General features: G+C 44.6%; 1 protein-coding gene across 3 annotated transcripts in view; it reads right to left on the bottom strand.

Annotated features, from left to right (window-relative positions):
• The window catches only part of FSD1L (fibronectin type III and SPRY domain containing 1 like), a 98,110-nt gene that overhangs the window by 63,435 nt on the left and 16,386 nt on the right, over positions 1-18,289 (bottom strand). For all 3 annotated transcript variants that reach the window (XM_073542682.1, XM_073542680.1, XM_073542681.1), the window contains exon 2: positions 3,942-4,037. In XM_073542682.1, coding sequence (XP_073398783.1) covers positions 3,942-4,037 — 96 coding nt within the window. The remainder of the gene's footprint in view (positions 1-3,941; positions 4,038-18,289) is intronic.

Consider the following 18,289-nt stretch of genomic DNA (forward strand, 5'->3'; position numbering starts at 1 on the left):
CGCCAGGGAACGGGACTGAGGCGAGTATGTGGTGTTTATTTGTTTTCATGTGTATGGGATGTTTGGGTGGGCATGGGGATGTTATGGGGGTGTTGAGCTTTACAAGGGGAGGCTATGGGGGCCTCGTGCGGCACATTAGGAGGCTGTGTGGGGGTCATGCAGTATATATAGGGAGGCTGTGTGGGGCTCATGCAGTATATATAGGAAGGCTGTGTGGGGCTCATGCTGTATATATAGGAAGGCTGTGTGGGGCTCATGCAGTATATATAGGGAGGCTGTGTGGGGCTCATGCAGTATATATAGGGAGGCTGTGTGGGGCTCATGCAGTATATATAGGGAGGCTGTGTGGGGCTCATGCAGTATATATAGGGAGGCTGTGTGGGGCTCATGCAGTATATGTAGGGAGGCTGTGTGGGGCTCATGCAGTGCATATAGGGAGGCTGTGTGGGGCTCATGCAGTATATATAGGGGGGCTGTGTGGGGCTCATGCAGTATATATAGGAGGGCTGTGTGGGGCTCATGCAGTATATATAGGGAGGCTGTGTGGGGCTCATGCAGTATATATAGGGAGGCTGTGTGGGGCTCATGCAGTATATATAGGGAGGCTGTGTGGGGCTCATGCAGTATATATAGGGAGGCTGTGTGGGGCTCATGCAGTATATATAGGGAGGCTGTGTGGGGCTCATGCAGCATATATAGGGAGGCTGTGTGGGGCTCATGCAGCATATATAGGGGGGCTGTGTGGGGCTCATGCAGTATATATAGGGAGGCTGTGTGGGGCTCATGCAGTATATATAGGGGGGCTGTGTGGGGCTCATGCAGTATATATAGGGAGGCTGTGTGGGGCTCATGCAGTATATATAGGGGGGCTGTGTGGGGCTCATGCAGTATATATAGGGGGGCTGTGTGGGGCTCATGCAGTATATATAGGGAGGCTGTGTGGGGCTCATGCAGTGTATATAGGGAGGCTGTGTGGGGCTCATGCAGTATATATAGGGAGGCTGTGTGGGGCTCATGCAGTATATATAGGAAGGCTGTGTGGGGCTCATGCAGTGTATATAGGAAGGCTGTGTGGGGCTCATGCAGTGTATATAGGGAGGCTGTGTGGGGCTCATGCAGTGTATATAGGGAGGCTGTGTGGGGCTCATGCAGTATATATAGGGGGGCTGTGTGAGGCTCATGCAATATATATAGGGGGGCTGTGTGGGATATAGGGGGCTGTGTGAGGCTCATGCAGTATATATAGGGAGGCTGTGTGGGGCTCATGCAGTATATATAGGGAGGCTGTGTGGGGCTCATGCAGTATATATAGGGAGGCTGTGTGGGGCTCATGCAGTATATATAGGGAGGCTGTGTGGGGCTCATGCAGTATATGTAGGGAGGCTGTGTGGGGCTCACGCAGTATATGTAGGGAGGCTGTGCGGGGCTCATGCAGTGCATATAGGAAGGCTGTGCGGGGCTCATGCAGTATATATAGGGAGGCTGTGTGGGGCTCATGCAGTATATATAGGGAGGCTGTGTGGGGCTCATGCAGTATATATAGGGAGGCTGTGTGGGGCTCATGCAGTATATATAGGGAGGCTGTGTGGGGCTCATGCAGTATATATAGGGAGGCTGTGTGGGGCTCATGCAGTATATATAGGGAGGCTGTGTGGGGCTCATGCAGTGTATATAGGAAGGCTGTGTGGGGCTCATGCAGTGTATATAGGAAGGCTGTGTGGGGCTCATGCAGTGTATATAGGAAGGCTGTGTGGGGCTCATGCAGTATATATAGGGAGGCTGTGTGGGGCTCATGCAGTATATATAGGGAGGCTGTGTGGGGCTCATGCAGTATATATAGGGAGGCTGTGTGGGGCTCACGCAGTATATATAGGGAGGCTGTGTGGGGCTCATGCAGTATATATAGGGAGGCTGTGTGGGGCTCATGCAGTATATATAGGGAGGCTGTGTGGGGCTCATGCAGTATATAAAGGGAGGCTGTGTCGGGCTCATGCAGTATATAAAGGGGGCTGTGGGGTTCATGCAGTATATATAGGGAGGCTGTGTGGGGTTCATGCAGTATATATAGGGAGGCTGTGTGTTGTTCATGCAGTATATAAGGAGGCTGTGTGGGGGCTCATACGATATACAGAAGGGGCTGTACTTGGGTTCAAACGATATTTAGGAGGATGTCAGCATACTTAATTCTGCTCAATATTAAGTGATACAATTAATATAATTATCAATAATATAATTATAATATATAAATATGGAGTAGAATTAATTTTGGCATATTGGTTCGGCCCTCCACAACAGTCACGGTCTCTCATGTGGCCCCTCACGAAAATTAATTCCCCACCCCTGCTCTACAAGATACTGTGCATGGTTTGGGTCAATCATTTTGTGCCAACACACTCCCCTTGAAGAAGTTATCCAGGAATAGAGAAAAAAATTACTAAAAAGGAAATGTTAGAGTACATTTCATTAGCAAATGACAACTGTTTTGTATAGAGAGATAATCATTAAATAAATAAAATTGCTGCCGGCTTGTTGCACCGACTATGGGAGTGTGCAGTGGGAAGCTCCTCTACTGTGAGTGTGACCTGAAGATACTTGTATTAATCAGAGACACAGGACACAGAAGTGTGAGGGTGTGCAGCGGGAAGCTCCTCTGCTGTGACCTGGAGATGCTTATACTAATCAGAGACACAGGACACAGAAATGTGAGGGTGTGCAGCGGGAAGCTCCTCTGCTGTGACCTGGAGATGCTTATACTAATCAGAGACACAGGACACAGAAATGTGAGGGTGTGCAGTAGGAAGCTCCTCTGCTGTGACCTGGAGATGCTTATATTACTCAGAGACACAGGACACACAAGTGTGAGGGTGTGCAGTAGGAAGCTCCTCTGCTGTGACCTGGAGATCACTAGAGCACATCTCCCTACAAGAGGGAGGCTGGAGATTCTTCCTGCACATGCTCACAGGCTTGTTTTACCCTCTTTAAAGGGGTTGTCCATCTCTCTGAAGAGCCTCTCTAATCATTAATACAACCAGAATGTTTAAATTATTAATACACTTTAATTATCTGAGGTGTCCCATTTGTCTAAAGGCCCCATCACACACAGCGACCTCGTTAGTGAGATCGCTGATTTTGTGACGCCACAGCGATCTCGCCAGCGAGATAGCTGTGTGTGACGGAGATCAGCGACTGGCCCCCCTGCCAGATATCGCTGATCGTGCTACGCCGGTTTCCAAGGTAAACATCGAGTATCCAAGAGCTGCGGCTCCTGGATACTTGATGTTTACATTAGAAACTAGATTGCTCACTGGTCCTGATCGCTGGAGGGGCTGTCTGTGACAGCTCACCAGCGATCAGCTAACGATGTCCCAGCGATCCCATCCATGTCGGATCGTTGGTGGGATCACTGGGACATTGTTATGTGTAACGGGGCCTTAAGTCTGCCACAGGTCACCTTACTGTTCTGTATGGATCTGTTGACACAATGAAGTCAGGTTCGGATGGCCAAAGATGAAAGTTACCTACGCTTCCTTCGCAAATAAATGGAAAACATGCCGAAAACCTGTTTAGTGCATACTCTGTTAAGGAGCGCACGGCACAGACAGGAGGCATGGCCGAAGTTGCATTCAGATGCAGTCACTCATTGGGCCTACGAATGTGACGTCGTCGATGCGATGAGGGATGCAAATCGTCACATTACCAGTGGCCGTTTTAGACAAATCAGACACTGAAAGTAATCAATAGATATTAGTGAGGCACACATATGTTGACTAAATTGATAGCTTAAAAAGGCCTTTGATGTTGGAGAACCTGTTAAAGTTTCTTTCTGAATCTGCCTCAAAGAAAGGTACTCTTTAACTTAATATTTTAGACATTTACTCTCATCCGGTGATTACATATGCATAATTTAGGCATTTATCAAAGTTATTTCTCTTGGCACTTACCTGCACACCTTTCAGTACATGACTTAATGTGTCAATAAAATTCTGAATTTCATCATTTTTATTAGCAAGGGTGGTGATGATCCTCTGCAATGCTTCCTAAAGACAAAAGAGGAGTAAATGAGATATTAAAAATAATCTGAATCATTTCTTTTCACAATATTTTCATGCAAAATATAAAGGGGAAAAAAAGCAGCGTAGAAATATGGGCAGTAACTACTGACAGCTTCTGGTAAATTCGACACTATGAGGGATGCATTGTAACAGTCAGATTCTGCAGATAGCGTGAAGTCACAGATTACTGAGCAAATCTTATTATTTTGCCATATAAGCAATAATCCCTCCCAGGACAGTTTAATCCATAAACAGAGCTGGTGCCAGGAAAGCCCTTTACTGGGAGGCTTCAGGTCAACTAAGGTTTTAAGGAATGAGCATTTTACTTAATATAATTAGAAATGCTGTAATATGTATTGTTGAGTTTAGAACTAGTTAAAAGGCATTGTATCCTGTTTAGTCATTTGCACCCTCCCTTAAAACAAATGTTTTCCTTAGAATAATGTTTGATTTGGTGGATTTGCAGAGCAGCAGATAGTAGTAAAATGCGATCTTCAGCAAACTACATGGACACATTCAAACACAAAGTCAGAGCCCAGTAAGTAAATACTAGGAGCCAGTATCATCATACACAGTCATGGCCGAAAGTGTTGGCATTCTTGATATTGTTCCAGAAAATTCCGTACGGTATTTCTCCCAGAAAATTATAGCAATTAAACACATATACAATAAAGCGTGCGTTTCCTACATGTATTATAACACAAACACAAATAAAAGCCAAATTCGTCATAATTTCACACACCAAAAATGGGCCAGACAAAATTGTTGGCACCCTCAACTTAACATTTGGTTGCACACCCTTTGGAAAAAAAAAATAAACTAAAATCAATCACTTCCTATAACCATAAATCAGCTTCTTACACCTCAACTGGAATTTTGGACCCCTCTTCTTTTGCAAAGTGCTCCAGATCTCTCATAGTTGAAGGATGCCTCCTCCCAACAGCTATTTTAAGATTTCTCCACAGGTGTTCAATAGGATTTAGATCCGAACTACTTGCTGGCTCCTTCAGAAATCTCCAGCGCTTTGCTTTCATCCATTTCTAGGTGCTTCTTGAAGTAGGTTTGGGGTCAATGTCCTGTGGGAAGACCAATGAAGCAAACCCAGCTTTCTGATACTGTGCACTACATTGCCGCCCAATGTCCTTTGGGAATATTCAGATTGCATGAGGTCTTGCTCACAGCCAAGGCACCCAGTGCCAGAGGCATCAAAACAGCCCCCAAACATTTTTGAACCTCCATCATATTTGACTGTATGTACTGTGTTGTTTTCTTTGTAGGCCAAATTTAGTTTTCTGTAAACAGTAGAATGTTTTACCAAACAGCTCTATCTAAAGGGCCTGTCACACCAAGAGCGCATCCACCATCCGGACTATCCTGCGTCGCAACCTTTCATTAATTTTTCTCTGATGTCCACATCCAGGGAGATCAGCTACAGTGCCATATGTTGTAAACATCTTGATTATGTTGAGCACCAAGGACAAAGGAATATCAAGATCTCTAGAGATGGACTTGATAAAAAAAATTGTTGAAAAATATGAACATCCTCAGACGGTTCTCTTCTCTTTCTGTTCTCCATGCTTAGTGTTGCACACACAGACACACAATCCCCTTTTTATCTGGTTTCAGGTGCGATTTTCTTATTGCCCACAGCTGTTGCTTGCCACAAGCGAGTTTGAACAAGTATCACATGCTTGAAACAAAGTCGTTTATCCACAATCTTGGAAACGTGCAAACAATTTTGTCCAGCCCATTTTTGGAGTTTTATGTAAAATGATGTCCAATTTGCCTTTTTTGCTTTTTTTGTGTTGTTCCAATATACACAAAGGAAATAAACATGTGTACAACAAAACATGAGTAATTGCAACAGTTTTCTGTGAGAAACACCGTACTTAATTTTCTGGAACAATTTCAAGGGTGCTAACACTTTCGGCCAATACTGTAGGCAGAGTGTGAAACTATAGAGAAGTGTTCCCCAACTCCAGTCTTTAAGGTCCACCAATAAGGTCACATTTTCAGGATTTATTTACTATTGCACAGGTGATGGAATTATAATCCGTGCAATACTAAGGAAATGGGGAAAATATGATCTATTGGTGGGCTTTCAAGACTAGAATTGGGACTTGCAAGAGTCTGGAATACCAGTGGAAACCAGGGCTGTGGAGTCGGTAAGCCAAACCTGTGACTCCGACTCCTCAATTTCCCTTACACCGACTCCGACTCCAACTCCCACACATATTGCTTATATTTAAGTGAAAAATTTATTGTAGTACAATGTGAACCTCAGACATTTAATCATTTTTATGATCCAATAATCAAGATATTTAGATAGAACAGAATATATATTGGTGTACTACCCGGTTTTCATTCTTTTTGGTACAGATACGATATGGATAGACAGATATGGATAAATGGATAGATAGAGCAGATTTCTAATCTGCTTTTGCTATTGAAAACATTATCTATGAGCTCAAAAACCTTTCAGGTGATGCAGTTTTTTTAAAAAGATGATCAGCTTTTGCAGCTGAAAAACGTATCCTCAAAAAACACAGGAAAAACGCTGTGTGTGAATGTAGCCTTAGATCAGGAATAGAACAGCCATTTATAGGACATTTCATAACTTTCCCAAACTCCTATGAAAAAATATTCAGCACATCCTGCATTGAATTACTGTACCCAATTTATTATATATTTTAGGAGTCGGAGTCGGTCCATTTTATACCGACTCCAACTCCGACGCCACCAAAATGAGCACCGACTCCGACTCCGACTCCACAGCCCTGGTGGAAACAAATTTGTACAATGTGTGCGACCAGAGAGGGTGCTTTTACACATATAACTGACCAATTTCTATCCAATCAGATCATCAACAATCTTTAGGCAATGTTTCCACATCAAGGAAATGCTGCGGAGAGGATGCAGCTCCGCCCAAAGCACTGCCCGTTTTGTACGCGCGGTGATTCCGTGTTATTTATTTTGCGAAGACTGAGCACCTCTGCAAGATAAATAGACATGCTGTGATCTATAAAGACGCGCCACATGTCCAGTTACGCAGGTCTACCACCTGCGTATTTGCACACATAGTGGAGATGGGATTTCATACAATCCCATCCACCATGCTGTAACACCTGGCCGCTGCGGTTGTATGCAGCGTCCAATCCGCAGGGTTTCCTGAACGTGGAAACATACCATAACTGCCATCTGATTGGAATCTGTCTCATCTGATACATGCATGTATTTATCTGCCAATTACAATGAATGCAGATTGAAATAGCATCTGCATGTTATCGTAAAGACAACTCCACTACAACGCCTCATGCATATGTCTGTGTTTAAACGGGCATATGAAAATATGGTACCGGTGTCACCATTTTAGATTAGGGTGTCATGCGTGCACGGTCACAACCTTAATGTGCTTCTTTTTGAGCCACAAGGTTATGGAGTGACCTAGCCAGTCTCCAGACCTTAATCCCATAGAAAAATTATGGAGGGAGTTGAAGCTCTGAGTTGCCAAGCAACAGCGTCAAAATCTTAATTATTTAGAGATGATCTGCAAAGAGGAGTGGACCAAAATTCCTCCTGACGTGCGCAAACCTCATCATCAACTACAAAAAAGCCATCTGACTGCTGTGCTTGCCAACAAGGGTTTTGCCACCAAGTATTAATTATTGTGTGCCAGAGGGATCAAATACTTATTTCTCACTGCAAAAAAAAAAAAAAAATTATAATTTTATACAATGTGATTTTCTGGATTTTATTTTTGATATTCTATCAATGTTAAACTTAACCTACCCTTAAAATTATAGAATGTTCATGTCTTTTTCAGTGGGAAAACATACAAAATCAGCAAGGGATCAAACACTTATTTCTCCCACTGTATATTGGCACTTTTCATCCATAATACTGGAGATAAATGGACAGGTCTCGGCGTTATGAACAGACACCCTCTCCGTGAAAAAACACGGATATGTGAAAAGCACCAGAGATTATAATGGATGCATGCTGTAACAGTGAAAAACACGAATAAAACATGTACATGCAACACGGACGTCTTAATGAGGCCTCAGAAATAGGATAATTTTATTGTAGGAGGATAACAGATAAAGACCGTTTTGGGGCTTTTTTGCTTACTACAGTTGTGGCCAAAAGTATTGACATCCCTGCAATTCTATCAGACAATACTCAGTTTCTTCCTGAAAATGACTGCAAACACAAATTCTTTGGTATTATTATCTTCATTTAATTTGTCTTAAATGAAAAAAAACACAAAAAGAATTGTCCTAAAGCCAAATTGGATATAATTCCACACCAAACACAAAAAGAGGGTGGACAAAAGTATTGGCACTGATTAAAGTTAACTCAACCTCTGTCCTGTGTCCTTGTGTGTACCACATTGAGCATGGAGAAAAGAAAGAAGACCAAACAACTGTCTGAAGACTTGAGAAACCAAATTGTGAGGAAGCATGAGCAATCTCAAGGCTACAAGTCCATCTCCAAAGACATGAATGTCCCTGTGTCTACGGTGCGCAGTGTCATCAAGAAGTTTAAAGCCCATGGCACTGGCTAACCTCCCTAGATGTGACGGAAAAGAAAAATTGACAAGAGATTTCAATGCAAGATTGTGCGGATGTTGGATAAAGAACCTCGACTAACATCCAAACAAGTTCAAGCTGCCCTGCAGTCCGAGGGTACAACAGTGTCAACCCGTACTATCCGTCGGCGTCTGAATGTAAAGGGACTGTATGGTAGGAGACCCAGGAAGACCCCACTTCTTACCCCGAGACATAAAAAAGTCAGGTTGGAGTTTGCCAAAACTTACCTGAAAAAGCCTAAAACGTTTTGGAAGAATGTTCTCTGGTCAGATGAGACAAAAGTAGAGCTTTTTGGGCAAAGGCATCAACATAGAGTTTACAGGAGAAAAAAAAGAGGCATTCAAAGAAAAGAACACGGTCCCTACAGTCAAACATGGCGGAGGTTCCCTGATGTTTTGGGGTTGCTTTGCTGCCTCTGGCACTGGACTGCTTGACCGTGTGCATGGCATTATGAAGTCTGAAGACTACCAACAAATTTTGCAGCATAATGTAGGGCCCAGTGTGAGAAAGCTGGGTCTCCCTCAGAGGTCATGGGTCTTCCAGCAGGACAATGACCCAAAACACACTTCAAAAAGCACTAGAAAATGGTTTGAGAGAAAGCACTGGAGACTTCTAAGGTGGCCAGCAATGAGTCCAGACCTGAATCCCATAGAACACCTGTGGAGAGATCTAAAAATGGCAGTTTGGAGAAGGCACCCTTCAAATATCAGGGACCTGGAGCAGTTTGCCAAAGAAGAATGGTCTAAAATTCCAGCAGAGCATTGTAAGAAACTCATTGATGGTTACCGGAAGCGGTTGGTCGCAGTTATTTTGGCTAAAGGTTGTGCAACCAAGTATTAGGCTGAGGGTGCCAATACTTTTGTCTGGCCCATTTTTGGAGTTTTGTGTGAAATGATCAATGTTTTGCTTTTTGATTCATTCTCTTTTGTGTTTTTTCATTTAAGACAAATTAAATGAAGATAATACCAAAGAATTTGTGTTTGCAATCATTTTCAGGAAGAAACTGAGTATTATCTGACAGAATTGCAGGGGTGTCAATACTTTTGGCCACAACTGTAGATCCAGCATCTGTATTATCCATCTAAGGGTACCGATGCACCAGCGATCCCGACCAGCGATATAACGCGGTCAGGATCGCTGGTGCATCGCTAGGTGGTCGCTAGTGAGCTGCCACACAGGCAGATCTCACCAGCGACATCGCTGGGGACGGGGGTCGCTACTTACCTGTCAGACGCGGCGATCCTGCGTCCTCCCACCCGCGTCCACACGTCGCTCGTCTCTCCACAGGAAGCCCAGCAGGAAGTGGCCGACGAGGAATGATCCAGGAGCTTCTCGCGCGATCAGCGATAACCAGCGGGGGAGCCGGTCGGAGGCATCACATGCAGCGATATCGCTAGCAATATCGCTGTAACGTCACAAAAATCGGTGACTTTACAGCGATATTGCTAGCGATATCGCAGTGTGTAACGGGGGCTTAATTCAGCTGTCTAATGTTTGGAGGCAACTGATCGTTTGCACAGTGACAAGAATCTACTAAGCATCCCTTGGAAATGACAATGGACAGATTGTCAGCAGAGTGGTAGCTAGCCCAGACCCTGAAGCAGAGGTCACATGACACTTCATTACAGGGAGGGGGGAGAGACTGCAGCAGTGACCAAAGCCTCTGACCGCTGATAATTCTTTGTTTTAGTATCCCAATATGCACTGGGGATTCTCAAAAGAAGTGTCATCAAAAAGAAAGTAGTAGAAAAAATAAATAAAAGCAGTTAGAAAGTGTAGTTAGGGAAGGATTGAAAATTTTCTTCATTAACCCCTTCACCCCCAAGGGTGGTTTGCAAGTTCATGACCGGGCCAATTTTTACAATTCTGACCACTGTACCTTTATGAGGTCATAACTCTGGAACGCTTCCATGGATCCCGGTGATTCTGACAATGTTTTCTCGTGACATATTGTACTTCATGTTAGTTGTAAAATTTCATTCAAATAACTTGCGTTTATTTGTGAGAAAAACGGAAATTTGGCGAAAATTTCGCAATTTTCCAACTTTGAATTTTTATGCCCTTAAATCACAGAGATACGGCACACAAAAAACTTGATAACTAACATTCCCACATGTTTACTTTACATCAGCACAATTTTGGAACCAAAATTTTTTTTTGTTAGGAAGTTATAAGGGTTAAAAGTTGACCAGCGATTTCTCATTTTTACAACACCATTTTATTTTTAGGACCACATCACATTTGAAGCCACTTTGAAGGGTCTATATGATAGAAAATACCCAAAAGTGACACCATTCTAAAAACTGCACCCCTTAAGGTGCTCAAAACCACATTCAAGAAGTTTATTAACCCTTTAGGTGCGTCACAGGAATTTTTTTGAATATTTAAAAAAAAATGAACATCTAACTTTTTTTCATTAAAAAAAATACTTCAGGTTCAATTTTTTTTATTTTACCAAGGGTAACAGGAGAAATTGGACTGCAAAAGTTATTGTGCAATTTGTCCTGAGTACGCAGATACCTGATATGTGGGGGGGAACCACTGTTTCGGTGCATGGCAGAGCTCAGAATGGAAGGAGCGCCGTTTGACTTTTTCAATGCAAAATTGGCTGGAATTCAGATTGGACGCCATGTCACGTTTGGAGAGTCCCTGATGTACCTAAACAGTGGAAACCCCCTACAAGTGACCCCATTTTGGAAACTAGACCCCCCAAGGAACTTATCTAGATATGTGGTGAGAACTTTGAACCCACAAGGGCTTTACAGAAGTTTATAACGTACAGCGGTACAATTAAAAAATCATATTTTTTCCACAAAAATGATCTTTTCACCCCAATTTTTATTTTCCCAAGGGTAACAGGACCATAAAAGTTATTGTGCAATTTGTCCTGAGTACGCTGATACCCCACATGTGGGGGTAAAACACTTTTTGGGCGCATGGCAGAGCTCGGAAGGGAAGCAGCGCCATTTGACGTTTTTGGCTGGAATTGAGATCGGACACCATGTCGCGTTTGGAAAACTCCTGATGTACCAAAACAGTGGAAACCCCCCACAAATGACACCATTTTGGAAACTAGACCCCCTAAGGAACTTATCTAGATGTGTGGTGAGCACTTTGACCCCCCCAGTGCTTCACAGAAGTTTATAATGCCCGGGCGTGAAAATAAAAAATTCGTATTTTTTCCACAAACATGATCTTTTAGTCACCATTTTTTTTATTTTCCCAAGGGTACCAGGAGAAATTGGACCCCAAAAGTTGTTGTCCAATTTGTCCTGAGTACGCGGATACCCCATATGTGGGAGAAAACTACTGTATGGGCACACGTCGGGGATCGGAAGGGAAGTAGTGACGTTTTGGAATGCAGACTTTGATGGAATGGTCTGCGGGTGTCATGTTGCCTTTGGAGAGCCCCTAATGTACCTAAACAGTGGAAACCCCCCACAAATGACCCCATTTTGAAAACTAGACCCACTAAGGAACTTATCTAGATGTGTGGTGAGCACTTTGAACCCCCAAGTGCTTCACAGAAGTTTATAACACTCGGACGTGAAAATAAAAAAATCATTTTTTTCCACAAAAATGATATTTTTGCCCCCAATTTTTTATTTTCCTAAGGGTAACAGGAGAAATTGGACCCCAAAAATTGTTTTGCAATTTGTCCTGAGTAGGCTGATACCCTACATGTGGGGGTAAAACACTGTTTGGGCGCATGGCAGAGCTTGGAAGGGAAGGAGCACCATTTGACTTTTTCAACTCAGAATTGGCTGGAATTGAGATCAGATGCCATGTTGCATTTGGAGAGCCCCTGATGTGCCCAAACAGTGGAAACCCCCCAATTATAACTCCAACCCTAACCCCAACACACCCCTAACCCTAATCTGAGCCCTAACCCTAGCCCTAGCGGGAAAATGGAGATAAATACTTTTTTTTTAAATTTTATTATTTTTCCCTAACTAAGGGGGTGATATCGGGGGGTTTGATTTACTATTTATGGCGGTTTTTATGTTTGGCGGCTGTCGCACGCTAAGAGACGCTTTTTATTGTAAAAATAGTTTTTGCATCACCACATATTGAGAGCTATAATTTTTCCGTATTTTGACCCACCGAGTCATGTGAGGTCTTATTTTTTGCGGGACGAGTTGACGTTTTTATTGGTACCATTTTCGGGCACGTGACATTTTTTGATCGCTTTTTATTCCTATTTTTGGGACGCAGAATGAACAAAAACAAGCGTTTCATGAATTTCTTTTGGGGGGGTGCGTTTACACCGTTCCGCGTGCGGTAAAATTGATAAAGCGGTTTTATTCTTCGGGTCAGTACGGTTACAGCGATACCTCATTTAGGTCTTTTTTTATGTTTTTGTCGGTTTTATGCAATGAAAACTATTTTATATAAAAAATTATTATTTTTGCATCGCTTTATTCTGCGAGCTATAACTTTTTTTATTTTTTCGCTGATGATGCTGTGTGGCGGCTCGTTTTTTGCGGGACAAGATGACGGTACCATGGATATTTATATGTGTCTTTTTGATCGCGCGTTATTACACTTTTTGTTTGGCGGTATGATAATAAATCATTATTTTTTGCTTCGTTTTTTATTTTTATTTTTTTAAGGGGTTTGCTAAAGGGGTTAACTAATGGGACAGTTTTATAGGGCGGGTCATTACGGACACGGCGATACCTAATATGTGTACTTTTGTTTTTTTTTATTATTTCCAAAAAATGGATTTATTGGGGGAATATTTTTTTTTTTTTTCCCTAATTTATTTGGCGATTTTTTTGTAATTATTTTAACACTTTTTTTTATTTTTTTTTTACTTTATTAAATAGTCCCAGGTGGGACATCACTGTCCTGTGACAGATCGCTGATCTGTCACATCACAGATCACTGTGACAGATCAGCGATCTGACACAGGCACTGCTGAAGGCTTCCTCATGCCTGCGCTTTGCAGGCACTGAGGAAGCCAGCTTCCTCAGGCCCCCGTCGCCATCTTGGATTCGGGGGCCTGGAGGAAAGGAGCCCCCCGCAGCAGCGCTGCACATTGCGCTGCCGTGGGGGGCTCAGGGAAGCACGGAGGGAGCCCCCTCCCTGCCGATGCTTCCCTTTAACCCCCGGTACACCGCGATCATGTTTGATGGCGGTGTGCAAAGGGTTAACGTGTCGGGGGCGGTCCGTGACCGCCCCTGACACATTGTGCCGGGTGTCAGCTGTGATAATCAGCTGACACCCGGCCGCGATCAGCGGCGCTCACCACATGGGCGCCGCTGATCGCGCCGACGTACTATCCCGTCCATGGGCATAGGGGCCCAGGGCACATGGACGGGATAGTACGTCGGATGGCAGAAAGGGGTTAAAGTAAATTCAAAAATAGATTAGATTATGGCACTAAATTGATAGGCACTTAGGATTAAAATTAATTTGTGTTTCGGACCAATGCAGTATATATACGTCATGGCGATCGCTCAAGCACAGGGGGCTGTGTGCCGGCAATCGCTGCCGGGTTTCAGCTGATTCTGATAGCTGACACCTGGCTCTCTGTGCCAGGAGCGTCCCACACCTCTCCCTGCACTTTAAACCCCTAAATGCTGCAATCACAGCATTTATAGAGTGGGCAGAGGCACGAAAGCCCCTCTGCCCTTGGATCGGAGACCCCACAATGTCATAGTGGGGTCCCGATCGTTGTCATGGTGACCCAATGTCATGATGACATCAGGGTCACCACCAAGGACTAGCAAGTTAGTAAGATCATGTGCAGTGCATGATCTAACTAACTTGTGTCTGCAGCATTGACAGGCTAGAAGGTACTGTAAAGGCCCTTTTACATTTAGCGATGCACCAGCGATACGACCCGGTCAGGATCGCTGGTGCATCGCTAAATGATCGCTAGTGAGCTGTCACACAGAAAGACCTCACAGCGATGCAGCAGCGACGCAGCGCACGATACTCACCTTTCACACACAGCGATGAAGACGTCCTCCCGCCCGCCTCCACGCGTCGCTCGTCGTCACAGCAGGAAGCAGACGACGAGAAATGGAGCCGGACATTCTCGCGCGATCAGCGATGGACAACGGGGGAGCCGGTCGGAGGTAAGTATCACACATAGCGATATCGCTATAACGTCACAAAATTGGTGACGTTTTAGCGATATTGCTAGCGATATCGCTATGTGTAAAACCCCCTTTATGCTTCTGCATTGCTCTAAAATAAAGTGGCGTGAGGAACTCACCATCCCAAACTTAGCCTTCATTCAGTGGTTACATAAATAACAGCATGGAGACACAAAGTGGAGAAGAACTAGACGACAGCCGTTTTGCGCACACAGCTGCGCTTTTAAGGGGGTTTTCCACATAGCGATATCGCCAGCGATATCGCCATAACGTCACCAATTTTGTGACGTTATAGCGATATCGCTATGTGTGATACTTACCTCCGACCGGCTCCCCCGCTGTCCATCGCTGATCGCGCGAGAATGTCCAGCTCCATTTCTCGTGTGCTTCCTGCTGGCGCTGACGAGTGACGCGTGGAGGCGGGCGGGAGGACGTCAGGATTGCTGTGTGTGAAAGGTGAGTATCGTGCGCTGCGTCGCTGCTGCATCGCTGTGAGGTCTGTGTGACAGCTCACTAGCGATCATTTAGCGATGCACCAGCGATCCTGACCAGGTCGGATCGCTGGTGCATCGCTAAATGTAAAGGGGCCTTTACAGGTGACCTGCTCTACATTTTAAACTTCTTTGAAGCACCTGGGGCGTTCAAGATGCTCACTACACATATAGATACATTCTATGCGGCATCTCATTATAATGAGACATGACACCTGTAGACCATTCCATCCAAGTCTGCGTTCCACATCTTCTTTTCTAAGCTCTGCCGTGAGTCTAAGCCGTATGTTACCCCCACATATGGGATATCTGCGTACTCAAAATTATACAACAAATTGTATGGGGCAAATTCTCCTTTTATCCTTGTAGAAATGCAACATTTGCATCCAAAAACCATTTTTTTATTGGAGAAATTGTGATTTTTTTTTTTTTTATTTTCACGGCTCAATGTTATAAACTTCTGTGAAGCATCTAGATAATTCCTTGAGGGGGTCTAGTTTCCAAAATGGTGTCACTTGTGGGTGGGTGGGGAGTTTCCACTCTTTAGGCACATCAGGTGATCTCCAAATGCAACATGGCGTCCGGTAATGAATCCAATTGTAAGTCAAATGGCGTTCCTTTCCTTCCGAACCCTACCGTGTGCCCAGACAGTGGTTTTTCCCCACATATGGGGTATCTGCATGCTCAAAAATTGCACAGCAAATTTTGGGGTCCATTTTTTCATGTTACCCTTGCGAAAATAAAAAATTCAAGTAAGTAAAAATTTTGTGACAAAGTTAAAATGTTCATTTTTCCTTCCACATTCCAAAAATTCCTGGGAAGCACCTTAAAGGTTAATAAACTTCTTGAATGTGGTTTTTAGCAACTTGAGGGGTGCAGTTTTTAGAATGGTGTCATTTGGGTATTTTCTGTCATATAGGCCTCTCGAAGTCATTTCAAATGTGATGTGATCCCTAAAAAAATGGTTTTGTAAATTTTGTTGAAAAAAATTAGAAATTGCTGGCCAACTTTTAACCCTTAACTTCCTAAGAAAAAAAAGGGTAAAAAATTGTGCTGATGTAAAGTAGACATGTGGGAAATTATTATTAACCATCTTGTGTGATATAAATCTGATTTAAAAAGGCATAAAAGTCTGAAAATTGCAACACTTTGCCAAATTTCAGGTTTTTTCACAAATAAACGCAAGTCATACCTCAGAAATATTACCACAATCATGAAGTAAAATATGTCACATAAAAACCAGCCTCAAAATCAGTGGGATCTGTTGAAGCGTTCCAGAGTTATTACCTCACTAGATGTGGGCCCGATGCTATCGCATCGGGAGGGCAGAGACATCACGATGGGGGCAGCTGTGTGGCGCCGCTGCCTGCCTGCCCACCCACCCACCTCCGTGCAGTCACAGCCGGCAGGAAAGACGGTGCTTTGCGGCCTGTGCTGGAGATGGGGTGCGGCGCCACCAGAGGGTGGCTGCACCCCATCTCCAGCACAGGCCTCAAGCCGCGGTCTTTCCTGCTGGCTGTGACTGCACGGAGGTGGGTGGGTGGGCAGGCAGGCAGCGGCGGGATCCGGTGCGTGTAGTCAGGTGGCGGGTCCTGGCGGCATCCCTCTCATTAGACCCCCCCTCATAGCCGGCAGGAAAGACTGTTTTGCGGCCTGTGCTGGAGATGGGGTGCGGCACCACCAGAGGGCGTCCGCACCCCATCTCTAGCACAGGCTGCAAGCCGCGGTCTTTCCTGCCGGCTGTGACTGCACGGAGGTGGGTGGGCAGGCAGCGGCGGGTCCGGCGGCGTGTCCAGCAGCAGCGGGGGGGGGCAGTCGGCAGGAAAGACCGCAGCTTGCGGCTTGTGCTGGAGACGGGGTGCGGCGCCACCAGAGGGCGCCCGCACCCCATCTCGAGTACAGGCCGCAAGCCGCGGTCTTTCCTGCCGGCTGGGACTGCACAGGCTGCGGCGGGGGGGGGGGGGGGGGGGCGACGGTGTCAGCTGGTGGTACTCTGGAAGGGCCTGGTACGACCAGCGGGTACCATATTGGAATACCCATCACTTGGGTATTCCAATATGGCGGTCGGCGTACTTCCAGTGCTGGCAGTGGATTGTGGGATTTGGGGACATCCAGACAACAGAAGTGGATGACGGACAATTTAAGGTATATATATAAAAATTGGCAAAAACAGGCTTCGGGGTGAAGGGGTTATAAAATCATGAGGTCTTATTGTTATCCCCTGAGCCAATCACGTTTGATACGTTTCATCTTTTCTGTGGCCATGCAGCCATACGTCACTGTAACCTGTATAATTAAGGATTACTTGGCGATAACTTGTCAGTAGATAATGCAATGGGCCAGGAACGTACCCTCGTGTGATCCTTGGGAGATTGACCTACGAGTACTAGAAAATAAAACCCTACATAGAGCTTGCCCAGGACATCAGTAGCACCAGAAGTAGGTAGCGGTTTGTGCACTAGATCCGACTTGATGATTCCTCTCCGGGCAATATGTACATGTAAATTCCATCTGTGATCTTCTTGCTCTCTAGGATAAGTAAATGTCCAGCACACCGGAGGCTCGAGTCTGGTTTCCCTCTAGCAGAAATAAAAGGACTTGGCTCAGTCACTGTTGGAGCAGCGAACCTATAAACAACCCAGAAAGTGCACAGAAGTCTGTGGGTCAATGTGACATGGCTTTATAGGTAGTTCTGTTCTAACCCATAGGTGTATAATAAAGGCTGACTAAACATCGAGCTCACACAGTACTAGTAAAGAGCAAATCATGTGCTATCATGATTTGTATACAATGAATTTGGGTACGTTCACAAAAAAGCAGCTTAGTAATATATCTTATGGAAAATGAAGCAGATTTCTCAGATATCACTATCTATATCTAATATATAAAGCTCAAGTGTGCAGCTACAGCCACAAAATTTGGCACAGTCACAAGTCTGGACCCCGAGAGTGTCCTAGGCTATGTTGTGAGGCGAAATTTTAACCCTGAGCGTTCTAATTCACCAAAAAATTTTGCCCCTATCTACATAATGGGGAAAAAGTGTGTGTGTA

The sequence above is a fragment of the Dendrobates tinctorius genome, unplaced genomic scaffold, assembly GCF_039654945.1.
Source record: "Dendrobates tinctorius isolate UK_male_01 unplaced genomic scaffold, ASM3965494v1 ptg000128l, whole genome shotgun sequence".
Classification (NCBI taxonomy): Eukaryota; Metazoa; Chordata; class Amphibia; order Anura; family Dendrobatidae; genus Dendrobates; species Dendrobates tinctorius.